Genomic DNA, 24274 nt, shown 5'->3' with positions numbered 1-24274 from the left:
CTTTCTCCTGCCTATCTAAGGAAAACTCATTTACAGCAATTGAAAGTGAGCAGCGCAATACAAATAGGATACTGAAAAGTAAAGACTTACAAATATAATATTCATATTGTTATGTCTACAAATAAATAGTGCTCTTGATAGAGAGGAAAGATATTTTAGATACATATAGGAAAATTATTTTGTTTACATACAAAGTTAAACAGTAGAAAAAACTGAGGATAAGAACAGAAAATTTTACCTCGCCAAATAGGGGCAGGGTGGGGGACAGGACTTCTGAAATATTTTAACATATATTTACCATTTTAACATTTGCAGAAGGAATTTAGGAAAAAAGAAGCACGTGAGGAAATCTCAACTCTAGTTACCCAAATGTTAAAATAAGGATAAGGGGACAATGTGTTTATTCCAGCAGATAAGAAGAGTTAAATAATGAACAAATGGGCAAGCAGGAAAGAAAGGCAAAATGTAGGAATTAATGAAAACTGGTATATTTAAGGCTATATTTGAAAAGGATTTTTGTGGTACTTTGAACTATCCATTTAGGAAAGCTGCATGAAGACTGCTTGACTCATTGCTGGAGATTTCATACAGTAATACTGTGAGATCTGTTAATTGATATCTATTACTTCCCTTTTAAAAAAAATAAAGAAAATGTAATGGAAAGCAATGGACATCTTATCAGCTATTGGGAAAAAAAATCTGCTTATTTTTTATTGAGAGAGAGAAAATTAAATTTAAGGAAAGGCCAAAAGGCAAGGAAATCCTGATGAAACTTTTAAAAATAGGCTTGTAACATGGATAGAGAGAGCCTGGTCTTAAAAATCCATTCAGAAACTCAAATGGAGGTGAAGGCAAAAATCTGTGTCAGTGAAGGGCAACAAAGATACAAGAAATCAGGAGTCTAGTCATAACCATTAACAAGTGGCTAGCAACAGAGGGAAAGTGAAGAAACTGGTTAATTGGCTAAACTAGCTCTTGAGGTTTGCAAGGATCATTGAAGAATTTGTCAGACAGTAAAATAGTAAAGATTTTAATTTTTCAGGACTTAAATCATATTCTCAGGTGTTATGTTACATTTTGCATGCACTTTTCATGTTACGAAAAGCAGCAGTGTGGAAGGGCTATGTTCACTGTCAAGATGTTTCTATAGATGTACATCCATGGTAACATCTTTACAGTTAGGCAATTTACAGCACTGGCATAAAAAAATGCTAACAAAACAAACACTGCACTGAAAACAAGATTTCTTGTAACTTAAATGTTTAAGTAAAGAGACAAAAGGAATTAGAACTTGTGGTAGACGTGATATCTTTTATTAGATCAATTAGATGTTTACAAAAAATGTCTTTAAGTAAGGAAACAGAAGTTTGCCTAGATGTTGGACAGGTGCTTCTAAACGACTCAGAGCAAATGATGAGACAAAGTGAATATACCAAAAATGACAGATTTCAGCTGCAGTAATGGAATGTAGATACTGTGATCTAAGAAAGTTGAGGTATGGCAATTTTATAAAGGTCATGTGTGATCTGGGCAGTGAAGTTAAAGCATGTTTGGTAAGACTTTGCTGTATGAATAGGCTGTTATAACTTAGAGGGAGCGATGCAGAAAAACCACCAGCAAAGGACGGCAATAGTCAGAGATAAGCAAACTGCCAACAAAAGAGGGTAAAGTGACAAACTGCAGGACAATAACACTTCCAGAATTCAGACTTGGGGTGTTTTGCCAGGGTAGGAACTGATACATAAAAGTACTCTAAACAGTGCACAAGCTGTTTCTGGATGGTAAGTGGTTCAATTTTCAAGAGGTCAGACTGACATAATAATCTGAAGGTGTTATTTTCTGTAGACCCAGGAAACAGTAAGCTTTAGAGAAAGGCAGGTAAAAAAAGGAAGAAACTAGTTTTTACATAAGATTTCTGAAATACTTCTGCTTTAAATAATTTAAATAATACTTTAGTTTAAGAAGGCTGTTTGGTTGCAGAATGCCACTATCATAACTCAAACAGGGAACACACTTTATGTATCAAACCAAGTCACATTTGCTGATGTAATCATGGTTTGTCACAGTAGGCAGAAGGCCAGAATCCAGTCTGACAGTGGAGGAAACATCCAAGTCCATGTTAGGGAATAAGACCTGAGAGAAGGTGCACTCAAAAACCTAAGAAAGGCCACAAGTGCATTTAGCTTACCATCTGTGAGAGATAATAAAGCTTAGATCAGGGAGCCTCAACCAGGGTGCCACAAGGTCCCTTTAATGATGCTGTGACACCTGGCCCCTGTGAGAGGAGGTAAGCGCTAGGCCTGTGCAGCTAGGGAAGTATTTGATTCGGATTTGGATTCAGTCAGTTCAGAGGACAATGATTCGATGATTCAAATTGCTGTCCCCATTTCATTTGGCCAAATCAGAATCAGAGATCCGATGTTGATTCAGAGATTCAGATCAACTGGGAAGAGGCAGGCACACCTGGGTGGCTACAGGTTCTCCCGCAGCTCCTCTAGCTGTGCCTGCCTCTCCTCGGGTGGGGGGAGCCGCGGGAGAAACCCCCATGGCTGCCCTGTCTTAGGAAAAATAAAGCCCTGCACTCACCGGCTCTGGCAGTGGGGATCAGGGCTCATGGCAGAGCTCCCCACGCAGCACAGGGCAGTGGGGCTCGGCACCCCGTGTGCCAGCTGCCCTATGGCACAGATGCAGTGCGGCTTGGCAGGGCACTGCATGCTGTCTGGGAGCTGGGGCAGCTCCACCTGGGGAGCCCAGCACCACTCAGCCCCAGCTCCCAGACAGCATGCAGCGCCCTGACAAGCCATGCTGCATCTGTGCCACAGGGCAGCTGCTGCGCGGGTGCCAGGTGGGTGGGGGGCACAGTCCACATTGCCCCGCGCTGTGTGTGTGTGTGGGGGGGGCGGCTCTGCCCCAATAGCTGCTGACAGAGCCGGTGAGTGCAGGGCTTTTTTTTTGTTTTTGTTTTTGTTTTGTTTTAAAGTGCTTGGTGGGGGATGGGGCTGGGCAAGGCAGCCATTGGGGCTTCTCCTGTGGTTCCCTGCACCCAGGGAGAGGCAGGAACAACCAGAGGAGCCATGGGAGAACCTGCAGCTGCCTGACTGTGCCTGCCTCTCGCTGGCTGATCAGAATCTCCAAACCTTTTCTGAATCAATTTGGAGGCTTCAGATTTGATTCGGGCCTTTTAATGGGTCTCCTGATTTGATTTGGATTCGGAGATTCAGCTGCTGAATCGGGCCGAATCTCCTCTGAATCGACTCTACAATCAAAGCTTTGCACAGCCCTAGTAAGCACTTTCCTGCCTCCATTTGGAACCCTGTGCTCATTGCAATCTTCCACAGATAAGCAGGGCCTATGGCTGCTAGTCTTGGGACTGCCACTGCTGCCTTCCCTTGTCTCCCAGAAGACCATGTGCTGGCCACCCAAACACGAGCAGTGTGCTCTGCTGCAGATGGGTAGACATGGGGCCATGGAGCTGTACATTTCAGCCTAGCTTGTCCTCCCATGCTCCCTAGGGAGTAGGAATCAGGGCCGTTCGGTAGAAGCATCTAAATTAGTCTCTAGTCTGAATAAGCATATGGCTATATATGAGCAAATGTTTACTGTATGTACACTGAACACTAGGCTGTCAAGGCTCTATTAACATTAGATTTTTGAAACTGGAAAAATTGCACTTTCAAGTGCCACTGGAAAAAAAACCTAGTATATTAAAAGGTATTTTTACCCAACAGATAAGATTTCAGTGTTACTGTGTTATATATTGTTGTTATACCCTTTCAAGGACATGGGATCATTCTCCAGCTTTTTCCAAGGATCAGTTGGAAGCCCTTGCAGAAAGAAAAGTGGAAGACTATAATAAAGCACTTCAAGAGGACAGAATGGCAGATCTTGATGCTGGCTGCTTTCCCAGGGGAGTCCTAGCAAGCAGTAACCTGCCTGATAAGAAATGAAGGAGATGGGACAGTATTCTTGGGTGGGGAGGGGAATCCCACATCCAAGGCACTGCAAAAGCTTTAGGGCAGATGTTCACCTTATACTTCAATCCTTCAATAAAATCCATAAGGGAAGATATCTATACCTAGATGGAGTCCCATGTAAATTACTGGGTTCACTAAAACATACCTTCTTGCAGAAGCTGGGTCTTAAAATCACAATTTGGCATAAAGGAATCTATCACACACATGCAAGGGGCTATTCCCTAAGCAAAGAGAACACTACAACACTTAACAGAGTAATTAAATTTGATGACGCAAGCCTGCCAGAAACATGCACTGCATACCTTGACATGAAGTAAGTAACGATCCTTCACTCTGCGATTCAAAGCAACAGATGTGGTAAGTACTCCTTGCTGGTTAATCTGAAAAGTGTTGTCTTCATTTCCGCTCAGGATGGTGAAGATGAAAGGGGGACCATTATGGGAAGAATCTTTGTCTGTCACTACCAGCTGCAGCACACTAAATCCGATTGGCTTATTTTCCTATAAAGATATAACAACATCTCATCAGAAAGCTTCAGTGAAATGCTGTAATTAGTGTGATAGCCTAATTTGGATTTCTTCTTCATAACAGAAGAAAAAAGTTAACTGGAGACCGTATTGTAAGACAGATTACTTAGAGCAACTGTTTATGAATGAAATCAATAGGATTGTATTACTGGAGGAAGATATTACTCAATGTGAATAATGACAATAAAAGGAAGAAGAAGAAAATAAGTATTTTAAATCTGTTCTTGTTTTTTATTGTCTACAACATTTTCCAATTATCTGGTTCACCATATTTAAAAATATTTTCACTTCAATTTTTCCACCTTTGTTCTCAACAAGGACTGGGGTCTTTAGGCTAATCATTAAGTCACCAGATATTTCACATATACTTAATGCTACAAATTAGGGACAATCACAATTAGGGACAGTTCCTGTGCTCTGAGGAGCAGTATTTCAATTCCAGGAGGAAAAGAAATGAGAGGCGCAAGTAAGAATCAGCAGACCGATTTCCTTCCTTGACTGAGGAATTTACTGTAATCATATGTATGTCAGTTAGGACAGAACTGTAGCCTTCAATGGCTTGAAGAGCAACGGCGAACATGCCCACAGTAGCATTATTTTCTGTAACAGGGGACAGAATGCCTCGCTATCTTTATACTCATGCTGGGAGAGTAGAAGGAGGTGAGAGAGAGAGAGAGAGACACACACTTTTCTTGTTGCTACTTTTACAAGACACTTTAAGAAACTGTACTTAGAGGCTACAGAAGCCATTGCATGCTATGCTGGGACTAGCAGTGAAAACAGCTTTTTAATATCATTAAGCAATGCAATGACCCTACAACTGTAAAAGAGTACTACAGAACAGAGGACTGCCACATTGAACAATATCATAAAGGAGAGATGACTTACTACCATTGAAGGATTAGATATGACCCACTTGAACAGACAAGCATGGCATAACACTAACTGCCTTACAAGCAATGGCATCAAAAATGACATTGCCCTGGGTCCACTGTGAAAATACTGTGCAACAACAGCACGTACAGCAATCCAAGCTAGCAATATATAGAAATGTTTAGACATCTGACTCATGAACAGCTTAAATCATCCTATGCCATCCTTAATTTAACTGTGCACAACTCTGATAACAAGTTCAACGTGGCTATTTAAAGCAATAAAGACTGGTAAGGCACTTGATCAGATGAGATATTTCTAGGGTTCACTACCATGCTCAGAACGACAATGAAAAGACGGCTTCAGAAATTCATGTAAGAATGTCTAGAATATAACAGACTTCCAAAAAGCTGGAGAAAAGCTGATGTCATTTCTATCCTGAAACCCATTAAATCACCTGAGGATCCAAAGAGCTACTGACCCATCTCATTACTATGCATTACATATAAATTTGTGGAGGACATAATTTTGAATGGAATAGCTCCCCAGGTCCAAAAAGAACTAGTTGGCTTTTGGAAAAGGTGGTGTAGCATTGACCAAATTATACTACTTACATCTGATACAGAAAATGGATTTGAAGACAGTCAGAAAACAGGCCCGGTCTTTAATTTACCGTACAGCCACCTATGACCCTATACAGCATCAAGGCCTTGAATATAAACTGCACCCTATGATACCTGACTGCAAGCTATGCACTTTCATCATGATCTCCAGAAGATCATTCAAATGTACTACCAGCCAAGGAAAAAAAAGCAAAGTATAAACTCTGAAGAATGGAGTTCCTCAAGGGTCAATGCTAGCACCAATACCTTTCAGTGTACATACTTCAGATTTCCTATATACATCTATTTTAACAATGACACCAGAGTAGCCCAAGGAATAGACATGACAACTGGAAAAGACAGCGAGTGCTGATATGGAACTCATCACTGACTATCTCCACAAGTCACACTGAAAAGTTGAACATCTATAAATTAATATCACTGCTCTTCCACCTGGACAACTGCCAAGCCAAGAGCACCCTGAATATCAGAGTAGGTAATCACATCCCCATGAGCATACCCCAACCTACCTAGGAGTCATATTAAACCATTTCCTCACCTATAATCATCATATTCAGGTTAGCACTGAATTCTATGCACTGGTGCCTGCTTTAAGATGTTTAGCCAGCATGACAAGGGGTGCCAATTTCGAAGTGCTCAGAACCACCACACTTGCGATGATATATGCCCCAGCATAATATTATGATCCAGAAGTCGTCACACTGAAAAAAACTTGACACTGTACTCATAACTCATAACAGGCTGCCCAACCTAGACACACAAATATCCTCCATGTATTCTAGGGCATTAGACCAAGTGATAGAAGACGACAGACCCTAACATTGTTACAGGCAACAGAGCCAAAAGAAGACAAAAATCACCTGGCTCCATCAGCTGTTAACTGAAGACCCGAACAGATAGAGGCTTAAGAGACTCAAAAGTCAAAAACTGTTTGTACATGAAGCCCACAAGCTCCTGGAAGAGATTGTGACTATTGTACCAAACCTATGGGCAGCAATGGAGTGGGCTGACTGCTGGGAAAAGTCAGATCTCTTCCTACAGCATTTTCTACTAACACCAAATGAGTCCCTCATCAGGTATGACCTCAACAGAGAACTATCGGTCAAGCTGAACAGACTGAGATTTGGATATGGATGCTTCAAAACTATACTTCACAAGATGAACATCTTGGACAGCCCCCTGTGTGAATGCATAGTCCAGCAGACAGCACAACACTTAATCGAGAGCTGTGATCTTTACAAATGCCCAGATGAGGTAGATGGAATCTGCACACTGAGCAATAATACCACACATTGGCTCATAGATTTGGAAGTTGATATATACTGCCATAAAAAAGAGAGAAACTTGCATCAGTGAGAGTTGAAGCATCTGAGGGACTGATATGATTTATAATCTACCACAAAACCCTTAATACAAGCTTCCAAAACCCTCTCACTTCCTGCTAATATACCCCAGTGTTGAGAACAGAAGAGCAGCTGATACAGTCACTACTGCCTTTGCATTAGCAAAGAGTTCCTTTGTTAGTTTTCTTTCTGATCCCATTACTCTTCCATTCCTTTATGCTCAGTGGCGCTGCTTCAATAGGTGGTTGGAGGATGCTCTCACTTCTGCCTGCCCCATTGCCCATGAATAAAGGCATTTTTCACCTCAGCCTGAAATTGTAAAGCTTATAGATCAGCTCTACTTTTGGTCTAGTTCTGTTTTGGGTTTGATATTATGAAATATGAGAATATAACCTTTTATTTGTCATCTTAATCCATGCATGAGCATCTACCAACCTCAAGGACTGAAAATAAAAGTACTGCTTTTAGAGAAAAATATTGCTTCTCTTTCACTCTCCTTTCTCTTGTAATGAAGGATAACTTTGCTCTCCTCCAACACACTTTTGTTAACATGGAGAAATTTAAGCAGGCACCCTATTTTGACTTTCATACGCAAGGACAAAGGCATAAAATACAAGATCCAAACAGGCCAGTTAGCTATGATCAGCTCTCAATAAGAATGAAATATGTTGTGGCATTTCCTCAACTCATGAGTACTTCCCTATTGGTTCTCTTTTCTAATTTCATTACATTTTAGCCAGTTGGATTTAGATCATTTCCCTGACATATGCCTGAAGGGTTGCATCAGTGAAAAATGGTATCTTTCAATATTAACGTAAAATCTCTAAAATTTTAGTGTATCCCTGTTATCCTTATTTCTTTGCTTCACTACCTCAGCCCATATAACATCAGACCTACCGCCTGTACTATATGAGATGTAAAGAGCATTTATTTTAAAGCTGATCAGTGTCTCTTAATTAGCCATAAGGGTTTGTTTTTCAGCAACAAGAAAATCTCTCTCCTTTTTAACTGTTGCCAGCCCATGGAGTGGGCAAATATGAATTAAATCTCAGTGTACATGCAACTGTACACTTACAATTAAAGAGATGTTTAAATATAATTTTCTAAATATAATCTCTTGCAAAACAGGCCAGTCAATTTATGACTGATATATTTTATATTGTACTGTATAGGTACTTTGAATGTTAGACACATTGTAAACCTAAATACTGATGTACTTGCAAAAAACTGACAGATCCTATTTCAAGTTTTCCAACAGGGCTACAGAGTAGATTACAGACTCTACCTCTCTGATTTACACTGATAAGCATATGGTCAGGCCAACAGTCCCACTGATACTCAGTCAGCCTTAGGTAATAAAACATAAAATAAAATCATTTTTATGATGTTTTGCAAAACTTTCCAGTTACAAATTAACATTCAAAAGATTTATGTAGTTTGATTGCTAAACTGTATACAGTACTATGTTTAGATTACCTGGATGATAATGCTATAGTTCCCCTTTGAGAACACTGGAGGATTGTCATTTACATCAGATACATCAATGTTTACAGTAGTTGTGTTGACTCTGGGTGGATTTCCATTATCTGAAGCTTGTACTGTCAAGGTATATCCTGAAATCTAAAAAAGAAGGATTCACATTTAAGTTGTTATAGTATGTTTATTATTAATTTAGAAAGAAAGATTTAAATCCATGCCTAATACCCTGGCTATCCAGACTACCACCAAAGCTTTACTACGTAGCATATAAGATAATTAATAAAAAGTTATAATCTGAAACACATACACTAATGTCACAAATGGATGCTTTTACTTTCCTTACCTAAAACCTTATACTTAAAATAATTTTAAAACACCTTGAGCAGAGAGTAGACTAGATGACCTTCTGAAGTCAGTTCCAGCCCTTATTTTAAGATTCTATAATTTAAATAAATATTGACCAAAAATAGCAGTGTCAGTTATTTGCATTTTAATCTACTGAAGTGAATCCAAACTTTTCAAAGGTATACATCTTACCTTCTCTCTGTCTAGAAGTTTAGTCACTTTTATTTCACCCCTTGTAGGGTCAATGGTAAAAGGACTTCCCTGGTTGCCATCTATAATTGAGTAACGAATGTGGTTGTTTGAAGATCCATCAGCATCATCTGCCATAACCTAGAGGATATTATTTTCTCATTTAAAACAGGTCTAGGTAGACTTTACATTTCTTTTTCCTCCTAATGGAAGGCACATATGTTTCAGGTCTGTATATTACAGATTTCTCAAGGAAAAAAATTTAATATTGGAACAGATCAATGTCAGCCATAATATATTCCCTGGGGTCTTTCTAAAAATTGAAGTTGCAATCCATATAAATAGATTACAAGCATCTCAAAAATGTGCAGTTTTGTGTACATTTAACATGCCCAGTTCTGAAAAATGTTTAAAAACAGACAGCTTACTACAAAGCAGATTGTATCTATTCATGTATACTCACCTTCAAATTAATTTTTTATTGTTCTATAAGGGAAGAACGATAGAAAAAACACAGTAATACCTACCATAATGACTGACTGTTCAAGTACAGCATCTTCACTGATTACTGCAGTGTAAGTGTCTTGGCTGAACACTGGAGTATTATCATTGATATCTGTTACATTAATATTCACTGTTACAACATCACTTAATGAAGGTGTGCCTCCATCTGTGGCTTCCACTGTCAAGTAATACTCATGGGAACTTTCATAATCCAGGTTTTCAATAATAAAAATGGCTCCTGGAAAAACAAATTGCATTTGTAACTTGTAATATTATTATAGCACCACTTATTATTGCTTTCAGTTTATTCTGTTTGATGTTAAGCACCTGATTTATCACTGTGCTACACTGGTATAAACCTGTGATGAAATCAGGACCCGTCATGAACACTCTCTACTTTAGAACTCTAAAACTGGTATTTTTCTGACGATTTTCATTCCTTTGTTCTTTAATTACCAACAATCTTTAGAAAAATACATCCTGTTTTTATTTTGCATCAAACCAAGTAGAACACATGAAGTAACCTTTGATCTCCCTTACACAGCAACCATCTTTGATGTTAGGGAGGAACGAGCAATGGAAGGAGCAAAATTATCTGGACTTGAAAGAGATTTTGCCTGCAAAAACTGTTTTGGTTAGAGGTGAGTTTTTACTAAATTAAGTGGCACAGCCCCTAGTACAGAAACAGTTCTACCATTATAAAGTGCTTTTTTCCCCTCAGGACATCTTGTCTCTCTTCCAACAAGCTACACTGCTAAAAAGCACTTTTATTCTAGAATAACTGCATGCTTACTAGAAAGGGGCATGGTACTCTAGGTATAAATTATTCTAGATATGACTGATTCAGTGCTCTCCCTCTATAGAAACCACTCCTGGAACTGTTGGAGACAAGGATACTGGACTAGATGGACTAGTGGTTTTACCTGCTATAACATTTATTTTCTTAATTCAACTTTTGGATGTAGACACAGTCCTAGTCAGGAAAAAGTTTTTCTTTCCTATATCCTAGACAAAAAACCTATGGAATATAGGAAACACATCAGAAGTAGCATTGTGATATGCCACTCTGTTCCAATTTGTTAATAATAAAAGGTGAAATTTACACAAATGATTTAGGTTTGAATGACCTTTGGTCCTAAACTCTATTGTTAGGCCAGAAACACCAAACTATTGTACTCAGCAAGCTTTTCCCAATGCCTCACCAAATGTTCTACAATTACCATCTTTGTGGACAAATGATTACTTTTCCATGCCAATTTAGTCTCAGATCTTTCTTTTACAATGTCTAACCAATCATCTTGATTATATGTAATTATTTTTGTGAACGGATTATTAAAAATCTTTAAAGTCATTCTTTTTTTTTCCTTCAGGGTGGAGACCACTTTGGATTCTTGCACACTAAGTAAAGGTAACTTAAGTAACATTTACCAGATTATTTAAATTCAGTTAATGTTTTATATTTTACTGCACTTCTTTCCAAGACTGTTTTTAAACTATTGCTCATCTTTAGCATGAATGCTAAGCAAACAAATCATTAAGGTAGCATGGATTCTACAGAACATATGCCCATCTGCTTAGCTAAGAAGTGGCAAGACACAATACTGTTACACATTGCTTAGTGAAAATAATATGACAAGCATGTGGTAACATACATGCTTTTGTTAACTGACAATTATATGCTGTTACCTGTTGCTGAATCAATACTGAATTTTCCATGTTCATTTCCATTGACTATTGCATAGGTGATCTCAGCATTGGTTTCAATGTCCCTGCTGGCAGCATAAATTTGAAGAACCTCTGTTCCAACCAAAGTGTCCTCTGATATGCTGGTACTGTATTCACTATACTCAAACACAGGTGGATTATCATTTATATCCAAAACAGAAACCACAAGGGTACCAGTAGAGGACAATCTTCTAGGTAAACCTTCATCTACTGCTTTTAAATTTAGAGAGTATACTGCCTGCAGCTCCCGATCTAAAGGCTTCTCCAATCGAACAATTCCAGAGAATTCATCAATAGAAAACTGTCCATCTGCAGAGTTCACCAGTGAGTAGTGAACTTTACAGTTCACACCTGCATTTAGAAACAATAATGGAACATGAAATGACAGTGCATTTCTATAATAACAGATCTAGACAGCTATATAAATGAAAAGTGCATGGGAAACACTTGTCTATGTTAGAGCAAATTTACATAACTATAAAAGCTATTGTCAAATGCAGAAGACATGAATAAGGTAGCATCTGATTTTAAAAGGTTAAGCTAACGTTTATTGTACAGATAAACTATCATTTAATTATAATTTCAAATGAATAACTCCTCTATTTTGGGAAGCTTAGAAATATGTGGCCATGATATATCAAACACCTAAACTTGAATCCAATAAGTCTTTTTAAAATCAAGCATTCAATATAAACAAGAACCCTTTTTCTGGAAAGAATTCTGTATTAAAAATGAACATAACATTTTGTGCCAATCATTTTACTTATGAGTCAGAGAGACTGGCAAAGTGTGAAAATTGCTCTATTTTGCTATCTTCCCATTATGTATAGTTGTATCATGACATATAAAACATGTTTCTCAAAAATAAGGCCATATAAACTAATATTACAATTGATCATCATGACCTGGCAGACCTGAAGGTTTTATACCCTTAGACACAGAAATTGTGTGTTTCTGCATTCTTCTTCTGGGTTTATAAACACAAAGCAAATTATTTTAAATGTCATTCTCACATCTTATGTTAACACTCCACAGCTATACAGTGATAGCAAAAGGAAAGCTACTTATCTCAGTACCAGGATACGTTATATGAAAGTATAATTAATGGAGCTAAACTATATGGTACTACTGTGATTAGACTAATGGGGCACTCAAAATACACCTTTGTAAACAGATACTTATTTGAGCACATAGGAACTTGAGTGTCTTTTTAAAATAGGAAAAAGCCAAAAGACTTCAGATATTGTAAAATCAATGCATAGGAAAGGAGAATTAGGCCCTTAAATTTTTCTCCTCCATATTTTTGCACACAATCAAACCAGGTACATTGGGTTTACAAATGTACACGTTCCAATTTACTAAGATGAAAGTTATAACTGACTTACTAAATCTAAATATATAATTTGAAAATCCAACTTTGAAAGACTATGAATGACCCACCAGCCCCACTGACAGACTCAACATTTCTAAAGATAAAACTAACTGAAGACTGCAATTTGACTCCATGGGAGAAGTATTGTTTAAACAACATATACCTGCATCTGCATCTGTAGCCTGCACTCTTGTCAATAAAGTTTTAGGTTCTGTGTTTTCAAACACTGTAATGGAGTAAGGATCAGATGTGAACTCTGGGGCATTGTCATTCACATCTTCTAGAGTCAGAATAATATCAGCCTGGCAGAATCTTCCTCCTCCATCTGTGGCTTTCACCAACAAATTATAAACAGCTTGCTGCTCACGATCAAGTGGCATTAATGTTTTCAGTTCACCTATAAATGCAATAACAAATGTAAATTGAATGGACCTGCACAAGTCGCAAGAATTAAGCACCCCCTATTTATTTCTAATGTATAGCAATTTCTGTGAAATATTTCTGCTATAGTCTAAAAGCTAAATAATCTTTTTCCTTTTGAGGATGACAGGGTACATCTACATGAGATGTTTAGTGTGGTAAAGTCACAGTGTCTACACATGCAGTTCTATTAGGTCACAGTAAACTAACTGACCACACTGCAGGTTAGTACTTGTAAACCATTTAGTGTACAACAACATATATGTAGATGCTGACAGGGCTGGCTGGGTGCTTCAGTATAGGGGATGCCAGCTGGCTAGCCCCACTCTGGAGCACCCTTGTGCCCTAGCCAGCCTCTCCACAGCATGTTGAGCTGGGTGAGAACAGCTCCAGGCTAGCAAGCCAACCCCTGGGACTCCCTGCCAGCTGGGGCTGCTCTAATCTAGCTGAATGTGCTGTGGTCCTGGGCACACATGTAAATGCGGGAGCAATATTGCACTAGAATTTATCGCATCGCATTGGTTTCACATGTAGATGCATCTAATGCCAACAATTGAGTCAAGACATACTGAGTCCTGCTTTGAGCAAAACCTCTCAATGGTTAGTTACCTTTGCCTTATAAGAGTAACCATTTTGGCGTTGCTTTCAAATCCCTCTGAAACTGAAGCTGACCATCTTGTTGTATACCAAAAAATACAGTACATATGTGCATATACTGTATACAAGCATCTGTGTACATACGTATGCAGACATGTACACATATACAATAATGAATAATATATTATTTGAAAAAACAGTTTAAATAAAATAAAGATTTAACTCTTTCCTTTAATGGAATAAAGAGTAAGAAGGAAATGTATGCTGTGTTGTCCTTGCAATGAGGAAAGAAGTGTTTATGATGAGGGCAGGATACAGTCTCTTTTTATACTAACAAATCGAAAGGGAGAAATTTTTGCAAATGACTTGGTGGGAGACAATTACTTTGTTCCTAAACCTAGGATTAGGTTTGATTCACCCTACAGACAAAAGAAAAAGAAAAGAAAATCCACACATGAGATGGTGGAGACGGCCCAGATCCTATTTTGCCTACTGAACATTCAATGCTGTGTTGCTAATTGGGCAAAATAACAGAAAGACATTCACACACTTGGATAAATGGAGATACAATTCTCTTTCTCTCTCTCAATGGGTAGCCTAGAAGTTAATCCTATTGGGTGCCTGTAGATGTGTGGGGAGAGTGCTCCAAAGCACTGTAATTACAGTATGTTGGAGCAGACTCAATTAATCAGGTCAGCTGGAGAGTGTTAATTAGTGCTCTCCAGCAGCCTCTGAGTCTTGCATATCAGCATCCCTGTGCTTCAAAATGGTGGCGGGGGCGCTTTAACTAAAGCTTGTCGAACTAACTTTAGTTAAAGTACCCCCACCATCAGTTTGAAGCAGGGGGACACTGGTACATGGACATTACACGTGTTTTAATTAGAGTGGCTCTCAGAGACGCTCTAATTAAAGCAACCTTCCTCCTTCCCCCAAGCACATGTAAAAATGCCCATTATGCCCATGTAGATATATAGTTCTCCCATTTTGGCTAGAGGCCACACATAAACCTTGAGCAGAGTGTCACCTAGAGACAGCCCACCAGAAATGCTAGGCATAGGGATGTGTGCAAGCTCCTGCACCTAAGACATCTGATTCAGGGTTACATCTGATGGGTTTCAACCATTTTGGGATCCTATTCTATGAGGACAAGGATAATACTTCACCTACCTTTGGCCTACCAGCCCAGAGCAAAAGAAGGATATTACTTCTCAACTTTTTTGGACACAAGGAACCCCTCACTGGACTTGAGACACTCTCCATAACTTCTGTGGACTAAGTGGAGCCTGGACTCGATGATCCTTTGAGGTCCCTTCCAGACCAAATGTCTATGAATCTATGACTCTATAAGTGGCACCAATTTAAAAAACTGAATTATATATTACAGTGCTTACCTACTTGCAGGAGGTGAAGGAATTTCCAGGCAAGGACAAGAGACTGTGCTTATCTGCTTAGGTCATCTGCTTAGACTTGCTGTTGAATGAAAGACCTTGGGAGACCTGGATTGTAGACTCCAGTAAGCCTGAGAGGCTTTGAATCCATGTCTACCACTTTCCAACCCTGATCATCAGAATATGGGCAAAACATAACTACAGGTATCCTTCATCCTTGTTATTTAAACTGAGCCACAAGGAAGAAGAAAATGCAGGAGTCAGGGATTCACAAGGAATGCAAGTAACCAGGAGCATAACTGGCCTGGTCAGGGGGGACCTCTGCAAGGGAAGGAGCCCAAGGTTTTGGCCTCATTCCATTGCTTGTATTTTATTTTATTTAAGGACTATCTAATAAAAAATATATAAAAAAGAATTGAGAGAAAGACAGAGTGAAACGTTCCTTCCCTCCTTACAGGGCTACAGACTCAGGTCCTCTCCTGAATTCTCTCCTCATCCCCTTACTGCTGCATTTATGCTCAGTGGCACAGAATCAATAGGATGGATGGAATATGCCTTCATCTCTGCTTGGCTCATTTCCTGGTGGCCAGGAGAAAATGGATTCAAACTTGCTCTGGCTCAGTGGGACCTAGAATCCAGGTCCCACACTTCACACCCAAATGCCCTGACCACTCTGCTACTGGGGAATAGGTGGGTAGGGCCTCCTCTTCCTTCTCTCCCCTCATGTCTTAAAGTTAAGTTGAAGCAGAGTTAAAAACATAGATGGATTAACAGTTTGCCAAGGACTCAAAGATAGTGGGATAAGATCATATTACAAGGTATAGATGCGTAAAATGTCCTAATGGCATTCAGATGTCTTAAAGGTAGACTAAGAACTGAGTCTACATAGCTCCTCTCTCCTTTACAAAACTCAGGTATTCTGACCTATTCAGTCTGCAAGGACTCCCATCTCTAGTAGTGCTGAACTTATGTAACAAAAACCCAGGCACAGCAGACGCTTTGGACTGAACTTGGAAAGCACGATCTGTTCTACCATCCTGGAAATCTGATGCTCCTTCTTTATCCTTCCCCAAACCTGTTTTTACACCCCTTGAGATCCCTTTCTGCAATTCTATCATTTCCTGATATACCTTTTCTTTTGTGACTGCACCAATAGAGCTGACAAGGTGGCTTTGGCTCTAAGAGTGAACCATTATGCCTTAACTCAAGGGTTGGCAATGGTTTTTGGGGACAGTGCCAAACACACCCACAACTTCAACTTTGTAAAATGTTGGTGTGCCGGGGCGGACAGCAAGGGAGCTTCAAAGGGTCCAACCCTTGTTGTAGCAGCACAGCCCTGGCCCCTTCCCTGCTGTCCACCCTAAGGTGTGTGTGCCAAGCAAAATACCTTTGCATGCCATGCTCTGGCACTTGTATTGGGAGTTGCCTACTTTTGCCCTAACTAATGCTTCATAACTGGCACAAAATGTAGCCAATCAGGATACAATGAAGTACAGATAAGTCACTTTATGCTTCTAAGTTAGTTTTAGGTACTGTTGGTTTATTCATTCCATCCAAATCCCTAACTCTAGCTGCAAAGCTGGGAGCATAAGATTTCTGCCCTTTAGTCTGTTCTCTGATTGTACCAGAAAGATTTAAGCCCCAAACCAGCAGTGTCTTGTTATTAAGTTCAACTATGTAGTATTATGGTTGCTAAGCATTATGTAAAATAATATATTAAAGCAACCAATAAGTAAAAGGCACAGTTTTAGTCTGCATCTTTATGACACAGACATTTGCTAGGAACTGATTTCAACTGACTTCTGGAATCAAGGAGTCCTGTTTATTTATTTTTCACTTAATTTTATATTTCCTCAATTCAACTCCAAAGCAATTTAATATTAAATTAATACTTAAAAATGAATTGCATATATAAATGAATCCCTATGTACAAAAAATTAAATTTATCAACATTTACATGTGTTTTACTTAGTGGTGAAATATTTTTAACTCAGGGTTGAGACTCCAATGTTACACACTGTATTTTACATAACAAATGTTACCTGTGTCTGGACTGAGTTTGAATTTTTCTGCTCCGGTGCCATGCAGCGTATATGTAATTTCAGCATTGGAACGAATATCTGCATCGGTTGCAGAGATCTGTATGATCAGTTTGCCAGGAGATGCATCCTCTGGAACAGTGTCAGTGTATAAAGCCTGAAAGGTTTTAAAGTAACATTGCAAAGTTAGAAGGTATTAGAGAAGTGGAGCTTCCATGGGGGAGGAAAAATAGGGCAATGACAGGTGTGATTATCTGTTTGAATGTTTGGGGATTTGAGAACATGTGAAGTGAACCAGAGGATGAAACATGATAAGGCTGTGGGATTTTCTAATTAATTACCTCACACTGAATACACTATTCAGTGAGGTAATTAATTATTACTGACATTCATAACCTTGGGGACTCTAGAGTGTCAACATAGAGCCAAGATCTTTAAACACCTGGAACACAGATTAATTAATAATTTCATGACTACCCTACTCATGGTGGTGTGAATTTCAGGCAACTTCCGGTCTTCATCTATTAGGCCATATCATTCACATCTGACTGTTTTTATAAAGAAGTAAGCCATTCCTTTTATAAATTGCATCAGCTCTATAGGTTTCCACTTTAAATCAGATAAAAAAAAACCTTTGCCACTAAGTACTTGATTCTAATTACATCAGCAGTTACAATGCATAAAAGTATTGCAATGCCCATAGTGCTTGTAAGTTTACAAAAGCATATAATGCTAAATACAATGAATTAATATTTGAAAATAGTCAATTTTTTTTTTTTATCTGAGGCATACCCAATACATAACAAGACTAATAATAAACCCTTTAAGGGCCCACTGGCACCTCACAAAATAAGAAGGGTACAAAATCTGTGTTCAATGTGACACAATGCACAAAGGCTATAAATAGTTTACAGCTGTTGGCAGAGAAAGTAGAAGAACAAGGCTGACAATAATGGACAAGGATGACAATAATAAAAACATATGATCACTCCATAAAGCATATACATTTTTGCTTTTTTGTCACCATTCCTCAATTCTATGGGCAGAAATAGTTTGTCTAGGTCAGGTGAAGGAACCCGGACAAATAGATTACAGAATTTTAACTTAGTGCAGTTTCCCTGTGTTTATAACCCCTTCATTCCTGTCAAAGGTAACTCCTACACCACTGAGCCCAGGACTATTCTTCCTCCACCTCCATTAGATGTACATAGCAGTAAGATGCAGGTGAAATATCTGGCCTTTGCAACCTTGCTTCCAATGGAAATGACTATATGTACTGCTAGGGCAGCAAAATAAAGCAATCTGTCTTAATATTGATTGCAAGCATTGCAAAGGTAAAAACAAAGATCTGATACAATGCACATTATTTCAATTCCCCCATTCCTGAGTGAGGCAATTAAGTTATCAAGAGTATTTAAGTTGCACGGGAACTTATCCAGAGTTTCCCCTAATTCGGCAGCTTGTATCAAAACGCCTCAAGATATATTTTTGTTAAAAACTCATTATAGTCAGCTCGGAAAACCAATATTTTTTTGTTCATCTCTGGAGAGGTCACTCAAGAAGAAGTGAATTTTAAAACAAAACTCTGTACTGAATGAAAATAGTGCAGAAAGCAAAATAAAAGATTGGGTTGGCAAAGCTTACTTTTTCACAAACGGGGCTGTTGTCATTAGCATCAAGGACTTTAACCTCCACCACAGCTTTGGTTGCAAATATTCCATCCGTAGCTGTAATGTTTAGAAGGTAGTTGTCCTTCTCCTCTCTATCTAGAGGCTTTCTGACATAGACCTTCCATTCATTCTGTATGTTTTCAACAGCAAATTGTCCCAAGGGATCGCCTCCTAAACCAATCAATAAAAATATGTCATTCAAGCAAAAGTGACAATTCAACTATTTAGGTTAAAGGGTGAACAGGAAATAAAAACAAAAACAAGCAAGCAAGCAAACAAAAAACAAATCTCTATACACCCACTGTGGCTTTGTACAAAAAAATTGTAATTCCTTTGTTCAAAGTAGTTGGTTTAAAAGAAGACTCATACAACGAATTTAAGTGCAGTCGCTATTAGCTGTTAAGGTTACCATGGTGATTATCGAAACACTACAGAAGACATCATATTAAAACACCTATGCTAAACAAGAAAAACATTAAATTATTCTACCACTGAAGATTAATTTAAGGTACATTCCATCTATTATTCTACTATATTACTCTATTATTCTATTATATTACTGAATATTTTTGTTGTAGTTTTTAATTGCACTCTTTATTTCAGTGCACGTACAACTCCTGTAGAATTCAATATATATCAAAAGACAAAAAACATTCTAATAGAACTATCTTTAAGGCAGGCACATAAATGAAAAGAAGAGATATTCTGATGGCTTTTGAGAGTTTAAAATTTTTTTAGTTTTGTTTCAATTATTTCTAATTATTTTCTCACAAAACCCCAAGTTCAAATTTGTGTAATCTTACATTTCACTATATCATTCTAATTTTATAACTCAAGTTAATACTTTGATATGTTTTAAAAGATTTACCTGTAATGTAAAAAGTGACTTGTCTGTTAGATTCCTCTGTATCAGCATCAGTAGTACTCAAGATGGCAATTATACCACCAGGTGGATCATCCTCACTGACTGTCCCCTTGTATATCTCTGCCGTAAAACGCGGAGGGTTGTCATTTACATCTGTAACCATAACTTCAACCACTGTCACCGAAGACAACTGATTTTTTTCACCACGATCAGATGCAATCACTGTAATTTTGTACTTATTACATTGCTCATGATCAAGCTCTCTGAGGGTGGAAATCCAACCAGTCTCCATGTTTATGGCAAAAGACTCTATGACCGCCAGTTCTTGTGATGGATCTAGACTATATGTTACTTGCCCATTGATGCCTGAGTCGAGGTCAGTTGCTTTTACCTGGATGACTCTTGTTCCAGCTGGTAGGTTTTCTACGATGAATGCTTCATATGGATTGGACTCCAAAATAGGTTTATTGTCATTTGCATCTTTTACTTGAATGCTTACATCTACTGTGGAAACAACACTGTAATCTTCATTCATATACTGTGCCAGCACTGAAAACTGATACCACTTAGTTGTCTCATGATCAAGACTCTTCTCCAGTTTCAACCTTCCATTTTGGCTATCAATCACAAAGAATTCATCCCTATTGCTTTCAGGAGTGTTGCCTTTTATCAGACGATAGACTAACGTCTGATTATGGACTGCTTGTATAGTGTCAATCTCTGCTCCAATAGGAATGTCCTCAGAAATGGTGTAAGAATAAAATGGCTCTGAAAATTTTGGAAGAGGCACTTCTGGTGGGAGTATTCTAATATAAACAGGAACAACTGACTCTTTTTGTGGGGATCCACCATCTACTGCTCTAACAAAGAAAGTTAGAAACTCATTTTCTAAACCAATTAAGCTTTCTTTTGTAGTAATAATACCAGATGATGCATTAATTTCCAAATTCTCTTTAACACTTTCAGACTCTGCTTCAATGGCATATATAATATCTGCATTCGTACCTTCATCAGCATCAGAGGCCAAAACTTTGACGATGGATGTACCTCTTGGAACACTAGAACCAATATTTACTTCATATTCTGTTGCTCGGAATTGAGGGGCATTATCATTATCATCTGTAAGTATCACATTTACAGTGCAGAAAGCAACTTTTCCTCCACCATCCTTGGCCATTAAACTAACAGCAATTACTTTTTCTGTTTGTTTTTCACGATCAAGTTTTTCGGAAGTAAATATCTGCCCTCTCTCATCAGTATAAAATCTATCTTTGGCGAAGTCATTTACAATATGGTAAGTGATGTGGCCATAAGTACCGGAATCCTGATCTGTTGCTTTAACTTCAGTCACCAAGGTATGCAATGGTGCATTTTCAGCTAGTTCAACCTCATATTCATTTTGACTGAAAGTCGGGCTATGCAAATTTGCTCCAATTACAGTTATCAGCACTTGAGCTGAACTTCTGAAGACCCCATCAGACACAGACATGTTAAGACTGTAATGTGGCTTCAAGGCTTGTTTATGCAGGTTTGAGACAGTGATGATACCAGTTTTGCTGTTAATTGCAAAATTCATGTGATCATTGCCTGTTAGAAAGGAGTATTCCAATTTGTCTACATCTGAATTGTCTGCATCAGAGGCTTTTACACAGGTTACAAAATGTCCATGGGGAGCCAGTTCACTAATTTTAGCTTCATAAAGCAACTGGCTGAATATGGGTGGGTTATCATTGAGGTCAGTTATGTCAACTGTTACAATGATGTCACTGCTAAGTGGAGGCATTCCACTGTCTATAGCCCTTACTAGTAATTTGTGTTGCTGGGTCTGTTCAGAATCCAAAGATCTTGCTGTCAGAATGAGCCCAGTGCTGCTATCTATGTGGAAAAAATCATGGCTCTTGCTATTATTCTCAATCAAGTGATAGGAAATTCCTCTGTTTGTTCCAGAATCAGCATCAGTAGCACTAACTTGAATAACAGATGTTCCAAGTACAGATGCTTCAGAAAGTGTTGCAGAATAAGATTGCTTTTTAAACAGAGGAGGATTATCATTGATATCTTCCACTATTATGTCTACAAACACTTCAGCATGAACACCAGTTAATGAATCAGTTGCTCGAACACTTAGTTTATAGGCTGGGTGGGCTTCAAAATCTAAAGGAGCAACAACATTTATTACTCCAGTATTGAAGTTGATAGTAAACTGATTGAAAGGATCTCCATCTGTGAGACTATAAAATACCTTAAGTCCTTCTGGGCTGTTTGCTTGTATATGAACAACAGGGCTATGCAGCTGGATGTTTTCAGGTATCTCGGCACTATAAAAAGGCTTCTCAAAAACTGGCATGGCTTTATTCATTACAGTGATTGGGACTATAACTTCAGTAGAAAAGGCTGGGTCTCCCCCATCTTTTGCCACCACCGTGACAAGATACTCCTTATTCAGTGTGTCCAATTCAAATGGCTTCTTGAGTGAGATCTCACCAGTAGGTCCAATTTGGAAGTGTTCATGATGTTCTTTAAGGTAGTAATGAACATCTCCATTTTTACCCATGTCTTTATCTACAGCAGTGACACGCCTAACAATATGACCTACTTCAGAGTCTACTTTAACAACAGCATAATATGGAAGATTGACAAAAACAGGAGCATTATCATTTATATCTTCTACTATAACTTTCACCACAACATGTGCAACTACTGATGGTTTACGCTCCTCTGTCACTTCCACCACTACATCAAAAGTTTCTTGTTGTTCACGATCAAATGGTATTCCTGTGGTTGAAAGTACTCCTGAAGTGTAACTTATTTTAAATCTGCTGTCTGGGTTTAAAATATGATAAAACAAAGGCTCATTCATTTGATTTCCTATAGCAGTAACAACAGCTATTGTTTTCGCCTCAGTGGAATTCTCTTGCACTACTGCAGAATAGGAACTTTGGGTGAACTTCAGTGGACTTGCTTTGGTTTCCTTCACATGAATTTTTACAGATGCAGTACTTGCAAATCTGCCATCAGATGCTCTGACTGCTAATTCATATCTGCTTCTTAACTGAGTTGTATTTTGTATTGTTATAACTCCAGTCTTAGAGTCTATTGAAAATTTTTCTCCAATGTTACCTTCAGTGATTGAATAAATCAATTGTGAAAAAGCTCCTGAATCAGCATCGGTAGCATTCACAGTGATGACTTTCACTCCTTTATACGTTGGCACCAAAATGGATGTCTCATACAAATCTTTTGAAAAAACAGGAGGGCAATCATTGATGTCAATTACATAAATAGTAACATTAGCTGCATATTCAGCAAATAAACGTGGTGCCCCCATATCATGTACTTGCACTGAAAAGTGGAAAATGTTTGTCTCCTCATAGTCCAGGCTTGTTACAGTCCGAATGGCACCAGTACTAGAATCAATGGCAAAATACTTATGGACAGATGGTTCAACAATTTGATAAACAAGCAAAGCATTTGAATCTTTATCAGCATCTGTAGCTCGAATTACCAACGGGATATTCTTGTCTGTCAGAACCACACTATTAATTGAAGCAGATTCACTGACGAGCCCTATATATTCTGCCTGCATAAAAACTGGTACATTATCATTCTCATCCTGAAGATGCACCAAAACAGTATTATTAGTGGACAAGCCAGCCATGTTGGTTCCCTGAACAGTCAGTGTGTAAACAGGTAAGGTTTCAAAATCAAGAATCTTCTGAGAAGTGACAACTCCTGAGTTTGGATTGATATCAAAGGCATCCCCTATATTGCCATCTCTTATCTCATAAACCACAGAAGACTGACTGTATGCTGTAACCATTCCGACAAAACTACCAATGCTAGCACCTTCACTGATTTCTGTAAAATATTCCTTTGATGTGAATTTTGGTGCAGCATTATCAGAAACTGTGACAAATATCTGAACAGAAGTTACTTCACTCAATGGAGGATTTCCCTTATCTGTAGCTTTTACCATTAAATTGTATTCTTCTCGGCTACTACGATCAAGTTCCTTTGCAATTTTAACTGTGCCCAAAATAGGATCTATAATGAAAGAATTTCCAATATTCCCTGTGGAGAGAAATGAAAAGAAATATAATTAATAAAGAACAAGATAAAACTGTTCAGAAGTTAAGAGCATGTGCCCATTTGTCCAAAAACTAAAAGCAGATGAACAGGAGAAAGTCAGGTGATTATGGAGCATAATTTCTAAATTTTTTAATTACTAGCCATTGGAAAAAAAAAAGAATTTTCCTATAAGCAATGGTTAGCACTGACTTTCACATTTCTCAAAGCTATTTTGCATTTACATGGTTTATAACTTTCTAGCCCTAAAAACAG

General features: G+C 38.3%; 1 protein-coding gene across 6 annotated transcripts in view; it reads right to left on the bottom strand.

Annotated features, from left to right (window-relative positions):
* The window catches only part of FAT1 (FAT atypical cadherin 1), a 164614-nt gene that overhangs the window by 19016 nt on the left and 121324 nt on the right, over positions 1-24274 (bottom strand). For all 6 annotated transcript variants that reach the window (XM_090036045.1, XM_090036047.1, XM_090036041.1 and 3 more), the window contains exons 10-18: positions 19937-24004; positions 19043-19239; positions 17402-17555; positions 13118-13351; positions 11544-11933; positions 9881-10095; positions 9357-9494; positions 8817-8960; positions 4277-4474 (exon numbers count right to left, since the gene is read on the bottom strand). In XM_090036045.1, the coding sequence (XP_089892171.1) occupies positions 4277-4474; positions 8817-8960; positions 9357-9494; positions 9881-10095; positions 11544-11933; positions 13118-13351; positions 17402-17555; positions 19043-19239; positions 19937-24004 (5738 nt within the window). The remainder of the gene's footprint in view (positions 1-4276; positions 4475-8816; positions 8961-9356; positions 9495-9880; positions 10096-11543; positions 11934-13117; positions 13352-17401; positions 17556-19042; positions 19240-19936; positions 24005-24274) is intronic.

This window comes from Crocodylus siamensis, chromosome 2 (genome assembly GCF_052110815.1).
Source record: "Crocodylus siamensis isolate JL-2025a chromosome 2, ASM5211081v1, whole genome shotgun sequence".
Classification (NCBI taxonomy): domain Eukaryota; kingdom Metazoa; phylum Chordata; order Crocodylia; family Crocodylidae; genus Crocodylus; species Crocodylus siamensis.
The sequence above is the reverse complement of the archived record's forward strand: the minus strand, read 5'-3'. Positions and strand labels throughout refer to the sequence as shown.